The 14,945-nt window shown below is 32.4% G+C and overlaps 1 protein-coding gene across 2 annotated transcripts in view; it reads right to left on the bottom strand.

The window, feature by feature from the left end:
- HAPSTR1 (HUWE1 associated protein modifying stress responses) overlaps positions 1–14,945 on the bottom strand; it is a 154,318-nt gene that overhangs the window by 112,035 nt on the left and 27,338 nt on the right. The window contains exon 4 of one of the 2 annotated variants that reach the window (XM_074280516.1): positions 1,279–5,561. The exons of the other annotated variant lie outside the window; for it this stretch is intronic. Within the exon in view, the coding sequence (XP_074136617.1) occupies positions 5,317–5,561 (245 nt within the window). The 3' untranslated portion in view covers positions 1,279–5,316. Of the gene's footprint in view, positions 1–1,278; positions 5,562–14,945 lie in introns of those variants that run through there. 2 annotated transcript variants of the gene reach the window in all.

Here is a 14,945-nt window from a genome sequence, read left to right as displayed (position 1 = left end):
AAAAAGTGCAACTTGAAACAATGCCTCCAGTTACAGATGTTCTCCTATTAGCAGGCATACATTTAGCATATATGGGAACACTAGAAGTATTAAAGGGGTTCTAAGGCTGACCCCTACTAGACCAGAGAGAAAATAGCTTTTCTTTGGAAACGTTCCACCATCACCACTCCAACCCACCTTCAATACATCTGTTCATCCTGTTCCACAGAGCACAGTGACAAAGATATTTGGAATATCATAGGATCATAGATATAGGGCTAGAAGAGAACTTCACAGGCTAGTTCAACCATGTCATTTTACAAATGAAGAAACCAAGGCCCAAGAAGGTTGGGTAAACTTGTACAAAGTCAAATAGGTATTAAACATCAGGCGAGATTGTAAACCCAAGTTCTGATTCCAGAACCAGTGTTCTTTCCTCTTTATTATGTCCAAAGTCAGCAATGGGCATTAAAATACCAGTTTCCCTCACAACTAACAATTTGGGTTAAACAAAAGCAGTACAATATAGAGCGAACACTAGACCCGAACTAGAACAAAGGAAACACTGGTTCTAGTGTCGTGGTTTTGGAGTCTTGGCTTTGTCACTGACTTGCTGTTAACTTTAGCTAGCAGAGTCACTTCTGAAAATGAAGAAATTGTACAAGATAACCTTTAACAAATTTATCTTTTAAGGCAAATACCCCCTTCACAGCCAAGTAGTAATTAATACCTTGCTATGAACTAATCAGCTTGTCTAAAACCCAAATAAAATCCATAGTAGAAGAAACTCATACTAAGTTTTAATAGGAAGGAATTTTACATGAGAGGGTAGCAGAGGAAGAGAAGTAGAGTGTAAGGTAAGGACAAATCTAAGTAGAATGTTCTAGAGAAAGAGGTGGACGGTACAACAAGGGAAGCACCAGAAGTAGGACAAACTTTGCCTTCCTACTTCCTCAATTTTAACTAAGACCCTCTCATATCACCTCAAAAATGGGGAGCATGTAAAGTTCTACTATTGTTATCAAGTGTGCATAAAATGATTTGACATCAGTAATTGGGATCCAATTGTATATTACCTAGCAGTATAGATATATATACATATATATATATGTGTGTGTGTATATTATATATATATATATATATATATATATATATGCTTCAAATGTGCAATTAAGGAAAAAAAAAAACACATGCGCACACACACACACATACACATACACACACACTAGGGCAATGATGTCAAACTCACATAAGGTTTCCTGCAACTGGTAGATAGGCTTAGAAAACCACAAATTAACATTATCTATATTATATTTTATTTTTATTTATTTAGACATCTCAAATACATTTTAATCTGGTTCAGACTACATTCATTTAACATCTCTATTCTAAGGGAGCTTGCTATTTAAAGAAAATCTATTTTCTTTAAGTTTGGCAAAGGAATTCATCATCCCTACCACTGACAAAAAGTTAGGGAGCATCTCCATAGACCTTAAGAAATTGCCCTTGGTAGAAGCATTTCCATAGACTAAGAAGTTGCCCCTGGATCTGGGAGGAAAGGCAATGGAAATGGGAACAAGTTGCAACTGCCAGACGTAACTGGTTAATTAACAAACCAATATTGAGGCAGCACTAGCAAAGGAAAAAAGAACTAGGAAATCATAGAAAACCTAAACTCTAGTTGTCATCTCTGTCAACAGGGAACACTGTGACACCTTGGGCAAATTATTAGATTAAGGCCAGAGATAATTATTATCCCCACAAAAAAAAAAGTCAATGAAAAGTGATAATGTGTTAACTTCAAATATAACTATTTAAAATGCTTGAACTCAAATGTATTAAATGCCAAATGTCAACTTTCTGTTCATATAATTTTCCAAACTTAAGGCTGCTGTTTAGATTAAAAAAAAAAAAAACAATTTCTTGGTATTTTCACTTTTAATTCATAATGAAGCAGATTAATTTTAATCCTCAGGCCAGGCTTTGCCTACTTCTCCTTTCACAGTGACCTCTAACTGTGTTCAATATCAAACCTCCAACCACTTTCTTTTTACTAATTTTCTAAAATAAGTTATCTTCCCTCAAAAAATCAGTCATTTCCTGGCATTTTCACTTTTATCACACTATGAAGTTCATTAAATCTTCAAATTAAATCTTACCTATCTCTTTTATTTATCCAAATAGCACCTTAAAAATTCCATAGCTCTTTGGCCTTTAGAGATACAAAATTACACACCTTGAATCTGCAAATTTTAGCATAAAAATCAGCAACAACTTCAATCAGTGAATTCTATTATCCTGGCAAACTTAGTAGACTTTGGTTCCTTAAGAATTTTAACTTTGTTTGTATCAAGCAGTGATCCAGGTTATGATGGCCCAAAACAAAATTACAAACAAGCCCCAGTGTTGTTGTTTTTTTTAATTTTATTAGGATTATGATTTAAGGTGTATACTACTTCAGCTGGGTAAACCACATTTAAGAATTTGACTGCAGGACTTTATAAATTCAGCCAAATGAATTTTCCATTAATTTTGTTTTATATCTTGTACATTATGATTTTTAAGTTTTTAATACTTTAGTCAAGCTCAGGTCACTGCAGTATAAAATATACTGAACCCACTCAGGCCAAATTAGGTCTGCCTACATGGAAATAGAACTGATCAGCTGTGGAAGTTAAAGGACCAAAGGATCAAGCAAGGTTAAGAGGTTTTGGTTGCCCAAACTAAACCATGTTTTCAGTTCAATGTACATTGTTCTTAAAAGACCAAAAGTGTCCTTTAAGAGTTATTTTTCAAAAAAAAAAAAAAAAAAAAAAAAAAAAAAGGAAAGAAATAAAGAAAGAAAAAACACAAAATAACACACACAAAGGCAATCTTCCATGATTTGTTTTGAAACTGGCACAAGAAAGGCTTCAAAATCCTAAGTGCTGGACCTATTTTTTCATTTAAGAAATTATTCCCCATTCTGCTCATGGGGAATACATGCATCTTAAAGGTTTATTTTGTATATGGGTAGCAAATATAAGGATTGGGGCATGGGAGTGGGAAAAGGGAAAGGAAGTACTTTAAGTGGCAAGTAGCATTGAGATTAAATAAAATTGAAAAAAAAAATAGCCAATATTAAAGTTTAAAAAAGTTTAATGGAGCCTGTCAGGCTTATAAATTGTGTTCTGGCAGATATTAAGACCTGCTTTTTCTCTTACCAAAGAAAATGGCACAAGTTTATCAAAATTTGACAATTTAGTGTAAAGGGTACTAGGACTAAGGTTCAGAGCACCAACTTAAAAAAAAAAAAAAAAAATTGTTATTCAACTTGGAAAAGAGGAGCTAATACATAAGGGATGGATTAAATCAACATATTCCACTACCTCAAGCTCACTTAGGCATAGGAGCGCCATCCACTCTTAGCATCACATCAATACACCCCAACTTCAGCATTCAATTTACAAGCAATAGAAAAACAAAGATGATCCTAGATGCATTTCTTGGTGCATTATTATTAAGTGGAAGGCTGGGAAAAGTGTTCATAATACATAGGCATTTTCCGTTTCAGGTTAAATATGACAGAGCACTATAATTCCATCTGCAGCTGTTTTCCTTACAAGAGGCTGTGAGAGACTATGTTGTATACCTCCGAAAATATGTGTGTGTGTGTGTGTGTGTGTGTGTGTGTGTGTGTACGTACACACATCATTCTGCAAAAATGGATGATTTTTAAAAATCATGCCTAAATTTTTGTCTTAGGATGGATTTTCATTTCAAGCTCAAGTATGAAAAAATAAAATCAAAAAAGGAGTCCAGAATTTCAATTCATTCCAAACTTTCAAAATTCCATTCACATCCTATCAGGCCAATGAGTATTAGGGGTCAAATTTATCCAAATTTCATTTAAGTCTTCACAAGACTATAAAGTGGTTCAATAAACAACAAACTAGCTAAATGCTATAATTAATTATTGGAAAATCCCTACATTGATTTGTAATGGTCTTGAGACAGAAACAGGAAATAACTGATAATGGGCAAGGAAACACTCTTATCTTTGTCCTACATGATGTAAGAATGCCATTTAGTAAGTTACAGTGACTGGCAGGCTTACAGTAAGTTCTTCATCTAAAGAACACTATATTTGGTTCAAGATATTAGAAGATGAAGAGAAAACATGCTTCAAAACATTGTAGCTATTAAGAGGTCTTACATTTGTCCAGAATTCTAGTTGAAAGAACTTTTGGTTAGGTCTACCTAACAAATACAGAACCTGCATAAGATTCCATCTTTTTAAGAATGATATTCCAATTGTTTCCCCTCCCACTCCCCCTTTTTATTTAAACAGTGATCATATCTTGTTCATTAGCAGGCAAAATACATACCTTTACCCTCCACCCAGCCCAAAGTTAACACCTGCCACAAACATGGGCATTCATGAGAAATGTAAAACTGGATAAATAGTTGCATACGATACCTACCCCCTTCACTAATACTGAACCCAAAAGGAAGCCTATTCTCAAATTTCACGACCTCTCTAAATTTAGGTCACTCAAGAGTGCAGTCTGCAGTGCTTACACTTACCACAAGGACAGTACCGGCATGTAAATAAGTACATTATATCATTTCAAAACTGAAAATTTTTAAGTCTATGAGGTTAATTGGGGAAAAGTTTAATATTGCTACTTTTAGAGCACTAAAACACACAAAGTGAATCCAATAAAGATCCTTGTATTGATTCAATATTAAGTATTAATTGCATGACCATCATAGCACCTCTTTACATTATCACACAATCACCAGAATTATCAACTGCTTTTAAAACTAAAAAGGGCACAGTCCAATATTTATAACTTGCACACTGTTACTATATAGAAACTAGGTGCATGGTACAGTGCTGCGAAAATGGAAGCCTGCAGATTTGACAAAGATGCCAAGTCATGTTTTAGACAATTTCAGTCAACTGGCAAATACTGTTGAAGCAAAATACTCAACACAGCAGGAAATAAAGGACAAAAAAGCATTCTATAACCAAATAAACATCTGATATTTCCTTTCCCTTTAAGAATACAAGTAAGGTCACTTTTAGCCTTGGAACGGATACATGTTTGCCTATGATGATCTTGCTAACTACTACACAATATCTGATGTCCTCTGCTAGGATTATAGTTTAAGAAAGCCATAGTTACAAGAGGCATCTACTGTAATACCTAAAACTTCCTTTATGGCAATCATTATTGAATTCACTTGTCTTAAACAGTGAACAAGGGAAGATGGCCTCATGTTTCCTTTTCAATAGTATGTTGAGGATCAAGTGGCTTTCAAGCAGCATGGTGGGTTTGAAAATTTTGCAGTTTAGATCATTCTGTTGCGTTTATGAGTTGGTGAGTCTGTAATGACATCGCCACATTGGGCTGAGGTACGCTTTCTAGTTCCACCATTGTCCAAGTGGAGTGCCATTTCTTCTGATATGAAAGTGTTCAAATCCACATCATGGAGTCCATTTCTCCTTCGACTAGCATTCGATCCACTGCTTACATGAGTAGGAGAGCCTGGAGTACTTGAACGAACGCTTATACTAGCCATTGCGCCACTAAGACCTAAGAAGAGAAAAAAGAATTTTAAAAGTTGCACAGTAATAATATAAAGAGTAAAACTTAAATTTTGCATTCTATCACACTATAAAATGCCTGCCTGTATTTTGATTTTTGCCAATCAAGGAAAAAGAATAAACAGCTATCTGCCTACCAAAAAAAAACCCCTCATTTTAGGGCATGAGTATGTATTATTACATACTATATCATAATACCTAATTTTTTCAATATGTATTCTCGGGGGCAGCTAAGGGAACCAGTAAGTTCAAATCTGGTCTCAGGCACATAATACTTCCCAGCTATGTGACTTAGCAAGTGACTTCCTAGCAAGTCATTTAACCTCAATTCCCTCAGCCAAAAAAAAAAAAAAAAGTATTATCATTTTAACATTGTCAGGGCTGGCTAATTTCAAATCTTTACTTCCTCTGACTGTTTTTAGACTTAATGCACCTATCTCTAGGGCCCAACCCAACAACTGTGACTGTTAGGACTAAAAATTACTTAGCTAATCTGGTTTCAATGGATTCTACTCCTTTAACCCCCACCTGACTTCAATTAAAAGACTCTCTGGATTTTGGTTTAAAGTTCTAAAAAATTCAATAACAGGATGAAAGTCCTTCCCTTATACTTCAAAATGTAAAAAATAAAAAGATGTGATTATGGCATCTAAAGCCATGTTTGCGAAATCATATCTACTGGACTCTCTCCATGAAGTCAAACCTCACTCCTGACTGACCAACATAACTTAGGCCTTCAAAATATGCTTGGATCAAATCTGGAAACCTGCAACATGAATGTCTATATTCAAAGAAAAACTGTAACAAAATTATAACAGCACAGTTAGGATTTAAATCTTAAATTATCTTTTAAGAAATTATAGGCTCTTTCAAGGTTCACTAAATTTTGTTATATAACTCTATGTAATCAATATTTCTAAGACCAGTAAGCTCAGAAATGGAGCTTTACATTTTTTGTATTCATAAAAAATTGCTGAAAATGCTAAATATAAAATTCAGCATATTCATTAAGCACCCACTATATACAAAAAATATCATTCCAGGTGCAAAAGATACAAAACTGAAAAACAACATAGGTCTTTGGAATTTCACAATCTAATTAGGGATGAGGAATGGAGCTAAGACAATAATCTAAACAAATATTTCAAGTAATATGAAAAAGAGGAGATTACTTTCAATTTTGAAAAAAGGTCAAGGAAGGTTTCATGGAAAAGGTGGCATCCGAAATGGACACTAAAAAATATTTTTAATGGATAAGACTTAATGACAGTGGCATGAGGAAATTGGAAATTAATTCACTGAGGAATGGGCAAAATGAGCTCAGAAACCATCTACTATTCTAGATTGACCAAAATTGTTCAGACAAATGATATAAAACAAACTAAAAAGTATACTGGAACCAGATAATAGAATGCTCTGTATAGTCAACTGAGGAAATAGTATTTTCTCTTATAAGCAAATGGAAGACTTCTGAGCAGACTAATGATATAATTAATCCGGTATAATAAAAATATTTTTCTGGCAGCCATAAAGGATAGATTTTACATAGAAAAGACTAAAAACAAAACAAAACAAATTGGATAAAAAACAGTGAGTACAGAAAAATATGAGATATCCTATTGATTCTACAGGAGTTGTATGACATGAGAGGAAAAGAGCTCAAAAAGCAGAGGTTCTGCATCTGAGCGACAGAACAGAATAACCTCAAGTCATGCAAATAGGGAAGTTATTTGGAATATGAAGATGAGTTCAGTTTTAAACATGTTAAGTTCAAGGGTATCAATAAGACACACTTCTAGAGTTATTTAGCAGGCAGTGGGAAATATAAAGCTAATGTTCAATGCACTGTTTGGTTTTAATTATTAAGTAAATTCATGGCAGAGGTGATAATTAAAGCCACAGGAATGAATGAAATTCCCAAGACAAAAGAATATAAATTAGAATGGTTAAGTAAGCACAAGTGTAGATGAAAGAATTGGTAGTGTGCACAGAATGTTTTATGAACTGTCAGATATATTCTTTACTGTTGGTGGCTTAATTTTTGTTTTTAGTTGTTAATCTATGGGAAAGTGCATAGAAGAGAGTAAAGAACAAATCCAGAAGTGAATGACATAAAAACAAGAAGGTATCAATGTAACTTATTTTCAAAAAGATTCTGATGGAGAGGGAATCAAATAAGAGGGAATAATATAGTTTAAAAATCTCAGAAGAAAAAGGAGGACATAGGGTACAAAGGGTTAACCCTGGCAAGGACAGCTACCTAATTCTTTTGGAATAAAAAAGGAACATTTGAAGATAGGTTTTAAGGTATGGAGTAGGGAATATGAAGGAGCTAACAAATAATGGCTTTAATATTAGTCAAGTAGAAAAGACAAGGTCACCTACACAGACAGGAGGATAGGGACACAAGGAAAGATTTAAAAAAAAAAAAACAAAAAACAAAAAAAAAAAACTGATAGAAAGGTAAAATGCCCAAAGTCAAGTAGAGGGCTGGAACTCTTCTCACTGAGTTTAGTGTTTTTCTCTTAAACCAAGCTGTGAAAAGAATAAAAGTATATTAGTGGAAAATGTAGCTATTAGCCAAATTGAATTGTTGAAATGGAAGTCTAGAAGGTCAAGACTGAAGGACAAGTGAAACTAAAATAGTGGGTGACTAACAAGAAAAACATGGAAGGATCAAGAGATAATATGGCTTAGTTAAGATTTCTGAGGAAGGAGGGACAAAAAAATTTAGAAGAACTTAAAATCAAGAATCTTGGTGTGTAAAAGTATCAGATGACTAGAGTGAAAATGCAATTCATAAGAGTGGCAAATTTCAACCAGGATATGAAAAGAAATCAAAGACACTGAAGTCGCCAATCTTGATGAAAAGAATTGAAATGGAGGTATGAAAAAATTTTTATAGAAAAAGATACCAAGCATTTTTAGAAGGAAAATGAAAGTATAAATTAAAATTGTAAGGAACAGTATTAATATTTGGCAACAAGGATCAAGACAATAATAAAAGCATAGTGGCATGATCAGCAAATGTTAATGAAGGTAATCTTGATAGAGCAAGGATAGACAAACTGAAGAAAAGAGTATACAAATCCTCAAATTCAGATTCAGCATGAGAAGGGTCCTAAAAGAACATCTAGTCCAATCCCTTCTTTTTCAGATGAGGAAAGAGGCATTTAAGAGGTTAAACATGGCTTAGCCATGGCCACACAACTATTAAGTGTCAGACTTTAACCCAAGTATTTTTGACACTTAAGTTCAGCCTGCTGTCCACATTATTCATCTCTTGCTGATCCTATAAAGCAAGGGTTATAAGAAGAGTGGTCAGCCCTGAAAAGAATCTTCAGAGAGAGACTACTTACCTCTTGAAGGTGCAGAAGGCTTTGGTTAAACATTCAGCAATTTAATGTGAAATTAATTTTAACTGTGCAAAATGAATAAGACTTTTGAACTTTAAAAAAAAAAATCAAAAAGAAAAAGCCAGAAAAACAAAATGAAAGAAATACAAGGTGATGGAAATTTCAAGAATAAGGGCATTGATATTATAATTACTACTACTACCTATTCCACATCTAAATGTTAACTGGTCTCCAAGGTATTTTATACACCCTGGTCCTACAGTTTAACAATCTTAACTTCTGTCCAACAAACACTTTCTACTGTAGTCCCCTACCCCATACATATCCTCATTTCCCATCTCTCTGTTATGTTTAAGCTATTTCCCTGAAATAACTCTTCTTCCCAATGCTACTATTCCTTCTACTCAAGACTCAGATAAAATTCCAGCTGCCTCTATCTATCCCAGATTTAACCCCACCCCATTCTCTGCAATCCTATCCAACTGTCACAATATATGATTCAGAAATACTGTTTCTTAACTGTTTTGGGGTACTCCTTTGTTTCCAACTATGTTACATTCCTCAAGGATAAGAATCATGTCTACTTTATATATACTCCCCACTTCCAGAACCTAACCTAGCATAATGATCACTTATATACTTAATTATATGAAATAACTTTGCTAACTTTCTACATAAAATAAATCACACAACTTTTGAGTAAACAGTATAATAGTATAGCAATAATAATAATTTTATATGGTACTTTAAGGTTTGCAAAACCCTTTAAAATCTTATCTCATTTTGTTACAAATATCTCATTTTATCCTCACAACCCTAGAGGGTGGGTGCTATTAGTATGTCCATTTGAAAGTGAAAAAAACTGAAAAGACAGGTTAAAAGACTTGTTCACAAATACAAAGTTATTTTATAAACTACATTCAGAAATAAACACAACCAAAACATACTGGAATACATATGGTATTGGAATTCACGGTCCCTTTGGATTTATTAATCGCTATTACCTTATGCCCAGGTCCCAACTTCCTCTCAACTTAGTAGAAACACCAACTGGCTGTAATGAGCTCTATATAAAATGCTATAAAAGTGCCATAAAATATTTTTTATGCTTAAAACACTTTGATGAAATCCATTAATTCTGAAAAGGGAAGTTTGTATACATAGAATACCCTAAAAGATAAATCAAATGAGAAGACAAAAGAAATTTGGGGACAAAGAAGAAAGGAAATGGGAAAAAAAAAATCCAGCCAAACAAAACTTTTAGTTGCTAATCAATTTCACCTTTAATAAAGGGAAAACACACTAGCATTTTAAGTCTCCCATGTGATAATAACTATTTACATGCGCAGTGTAGAATTTTTTTAAATATTTCTCTGTGTATGTATAGTAATATTCCAAAATTTCACCTGATTTTTGATCATTTCAGTTCCTTTATGTGACTTATATAATAGAAAACCATTAGAATCGATTAGTGTTAGTACCTGGTTCTAATAATTTTGAATATTACAATGGAATACTTATAGAAACACAAAGTCCTTCCTCTATCATCACATTGGTAGATAATGAATTTCTCATCATTTATCACCACATGCTTTACAACATAAAAATCAATTAAATAATTAAATAAATTAAAGTTTTAATAGTCTATGAACCATGCAAGACTTACTTAACTTATATATGATGAGCTACTTGACATATGAAGTAATTATCAAGATATTTCCCAACTATACTGAATAGGAGTTGGAAATACTATTTTGTTACATAAAAACTCATCTGTTTAATCAAAGATATATTATTTGCTGACATTAAAAATACCCAACCCTCAACAAAGACATCATTATTCTAGCAAAGTAATGAAATTTCATTCCCTGCTTACCAGTGGAGTTTACCTTACTTCTTCTACATAAAAGAACAATTTTCTGTAATGTCAACTCTAAAAATGAAAAGGTTTTAATAGCCTGCAATTTTATTTTTAAAAACCACTGGGACAGCTTCTATAGCAAATGCTTTGGGGGAATCTTAAAGCCACAGAAATAATCAAATCAAGTCAAACCCAAACAAACTGAAATATAATTCAGAAGTAAAAAATTTACATTACAGATTAAAGAAACTAGACTGTATGACCATTGAAACAATAGGCTGACAGTTCTGAAGTGTCAGTGTTCACTATAGAACTAACGGGTGAGGGGAAAATGAGAAATTAAAATAATAAAAGTAAAGAAAAAAATCAGCCACAGTAGAAACTTCAACTTATGCAAATAGACCGAAACAGATTCTTAAAATTTTTTAAAACAATTTTAATGTTAAATCATTTCTTTTCCCATAAGATTGAGTGCTGCAAGTAAATTGTTGCTTTTTTGTTACATAGGACTAGAAGAATTATGATCATAATGACTACTGATCAAAGGTAGATCTCCAATTTCATTTGTACTGGGGAATTCCAGGGGGAAAAAAAAAAAAAAAACCTCTACAAATGAAGGATGGCTTTCTCAGCAACGGAAAAAGGTGTTTTTAAAAGGGGTTCCATGTAGATTTCAAATTTCATGAATTTGAATAGGAAAAAAAATGACATCTTTATTTTCAACAAACTATAACTGAAATTTAGTATTTCCTTCCGTTATAAATTTAAGCAATACACTACAATAGTAGGAACATCTGTTGACATTTGAAACCACTAGAAATCAGAAATTATCATATTACATTAGCTATATTATGTCAATTAGATTTCCAACATCACTTTATCAAAACCTACACAGCTTAATGTGTTTATTTAAGTTAGATAAAAACAGCTTTTTTTACGCTGGCATCTTGAAAATATATCAAAATGTATCATCTTATTAATTTGATTTTAAAAGTATACAAAATTTTAGTTTCTGATTACAATATTTCAAACTGTTTTCTTTGTAATTCTATGAGCTTTTAGAAATCCATTTTAAAATATTATTCTGAAATGGGTCCCAAGGCTACAGACTACCCCAAGAAGCCATAACACAAAAAGTTAAGTGAGAAGCTAAATGATTTGCCTCCAAGATTTGCACTCTCTATCTATCCATTCTAGCACATTGCTTCACCTATCTAACAACCATGAAACCTTAAAATTGTCATCGTCTCAATTTGGGAGAATAGAGGAGAGAAAAGAAAAGATGTTAAGACACTATGCTTTACTCACTTTACTCCTGAGTACCACATTCTACTTATTTGGGGAAAGTCAAAAACTTTGAGAGTATCCAGAGAAAGCAAAAAAGGATAACAAAAGTGAAGGAATCATATTACGAGGATCCACTGGAAGAGGTAGTTTTAGCCTGAAGATAACATATTTCATTGTCTGGCCTTTTAATAACCATAAGTAAATGAAGAGTTGTCAGGTAGAAGAGGGATGAAATTTGCCTATTTAGTCTTAAAGGGCAGAGCTAAGAACAAAGAAAATCAGATTTAGACTTGTCTAAAGGAAAAACTTAAATTACTTCAACTTAAAATTTAAAACTTAGTACAAAGTGAAAAAGGCTACCAAGGGGAAAAAGGAATGGTCCCTATATTACTAGAGGTTTTTTCAAGCAGGAGTTAGATGTTATTGTCATTATTATTACTTATTACTTATTGTTGTTATATTGCACAGGCTAAACTAGATGACCTCAGAACTGCCTTCCAAATCTGAAAATTCATTAGTGTAAATTGGTTATTAAGGATTAAACAGAGTATTTTACAGTTCTAAGTACATGCATGACTACTCTAAGCAACTTTAATCCCTTTTTTACTTTTCCATTAATAGAAAAAAAAAAAAAAACACGATTTTATCCCTTTTAATATTAACAATTTCTAGGTTGGGAATTCAAATAAACTTAGGGAGAAAAGGAAAATTTAAACGTTTTATTTTTTAATGCACCTTGATGGTTTTAATGGTGACTGTACCCTAAAGGTTGCTTTTTTTTAAAGACAATTTTAGAAATACATGCTTTCAGAAAAGCTTTATAAAAAAATTTTTTCAAATATACAATTTTAAGCAACTAAAAATAAGACAATTAGTATTTTTATCATCTAAATTCCAAAGTTCACTTAACACTAGTGTCCCAAGATTATTTCTACTTGGACCAATTATTTCAAGAGTATACAGACAACCAGTTTTCTTCAATAGAGAAGGAAAAAGAATGGAATAAAAGTATACAGAACTTTGAAAAATTACAGCTGTATAAGTCCATAGGCCAATTCCAGATAGTTTTGCTACACATGAACTTTCCTTAGCAACAATAGTAAAACAAATCATGGGGGGGGAGGGGGGAGGAGGTGGAATGTATTAGCTTGAGACTTGACAATATATATTTAATTATATGAACCTGTGATTTTTCTACTTTTATTAAATGGCAGGAGTGAGGGAATAACAAAAAGAGGAACAAAGGAGTGAGAGAAAAGAGAAACGAACACAAATACTAAATGGACACAAATATCTAACAGTAACTAACAGTAACTTTGCAGAACTTTTAAAAAATTGCCTCCAAGGACTCCCTTACAATACTCTTCGTATTTTTCTTCTTATTCGTTATGTTGTTCTCTAGCCTGATTTTAATTTCCAAATAACCACACTTTACCTTTTATTTCCATACATCCTCTTATTCCGATCCTTGTCGCCCAACTATACTTTTATGTAACTTCTAATAACATATAATCAAATAAATGGATGCATCTATTTAGTAGTTTAGATAATCCATTTTTCTTCCATCATCATTTTTCTACTGGACACAAATGCCATAGAAAATGGCCAGCCTACCATCACAGTCTAGATGTGAGAAAATAAAGCCTCATTGATTCAGACTGTCTGGAATCAGAGCCTTTGAAAATCAGGACCACCGGGTTCAGCACTGTTGTAGAATATCAGAATGCCTATTCTGGGATATCAAAAAGATCAACTTTCCATTGGATTAGACAGAAAAGTGACACCCATTTTATCAAGTTAAGATAAAAAAATCACTAAAGTGGTTTAAAGTAACCAGAAATTCTATATTTTTACTCAATTTATTCTGATACAATAATTTTCAAAATCAGCTTATTAATATGTATCAAGTAGCCCCACCATTTTATAGAAAAAGCAAGTAAAGCAAAAATTTTTAAAGCTGTTTTCCAAAGGCACAAGGCAAAACACCAGAAAGGAACAACCATGTAACCAGGAAAACGTCAAATGTACACTACTATTACTCTATTAAGAAGTTACCTAAAACACTAAACTATTTTAAAAAATAAATAAATAAAAGCCAAGAAGGATCAGAAAACTTGTTTTATGACAGAATTGGTTTTTAAGTGACATGCTCAAAGATATATATATATATATATATATATATATATACACATATACATATATATATATATAGTATAACGCCAGAATTCAGAATCAAAATCAAGTACTTATATTCCAAATTCAGCATTCTTTCCACTATACAAGATAATCTGCCTAATGATTCCTCCAGATGTTTATCATCTAAAAATTATTTATGCAAAGAATGAATTATTATAGAGCACTAAGATAAAAAAAATCAAATCTGAAAACAAAATTCTAGAATCCTCACTTAAAAAAAAAAAAAATCTCCTTAACAAGTCCACAAATAAGAACTACACTAAAGGAGCTTCTTGTTTCTTTAGTTCTCCAAACAAGAAACCAATTACATGATTGAAATTTTTAATATTGTTATTGAGAACTATTAAGCTGTTCTGAGAAGTGAAATTTTAGATATGAAATATTTATAATTGCATTTTAATATAAATAAAAGAACGTAAACAGAAAGAAAAAACTAAATTTGTAATGATAGCTATTCCTATATTTCATTAAATCACTATTCTACCTGAGGATATATTGAATAATCCATAAAAGGTAAACAACACACCAGAAATAACTAACCAGATTACAACTCAAATCCTTATTTTAAAATCAGAGTTATTATTCAGTTATGAGACAACAAATAATTCTCTTGGAGTTTAGGTTAAAAAAAAAAATCTATTAACTACTAAATTTAATACATGGAAGCCAGTAA

This window comes from Sminthopsis crassicaudata, chromosome 1, assembly GCF_048593235.1.
Source record: "Sminthopsis crassicaudata isolate SCR6 chromosome 1, ASM4859323v1, whole genome shotgun sequence".
Lineage (NCBI taxonomy): Eukaryota > Metazoa > Chordata > Mammalia > Dasyuromorphia > Dasyuridae > Sminthopsis > Sminthopsis crassicaudata.
Note: the sequence above shows the minus strand (reverse complement) of the source record. Positions and strands in the feature narration are given on the sequence as shown.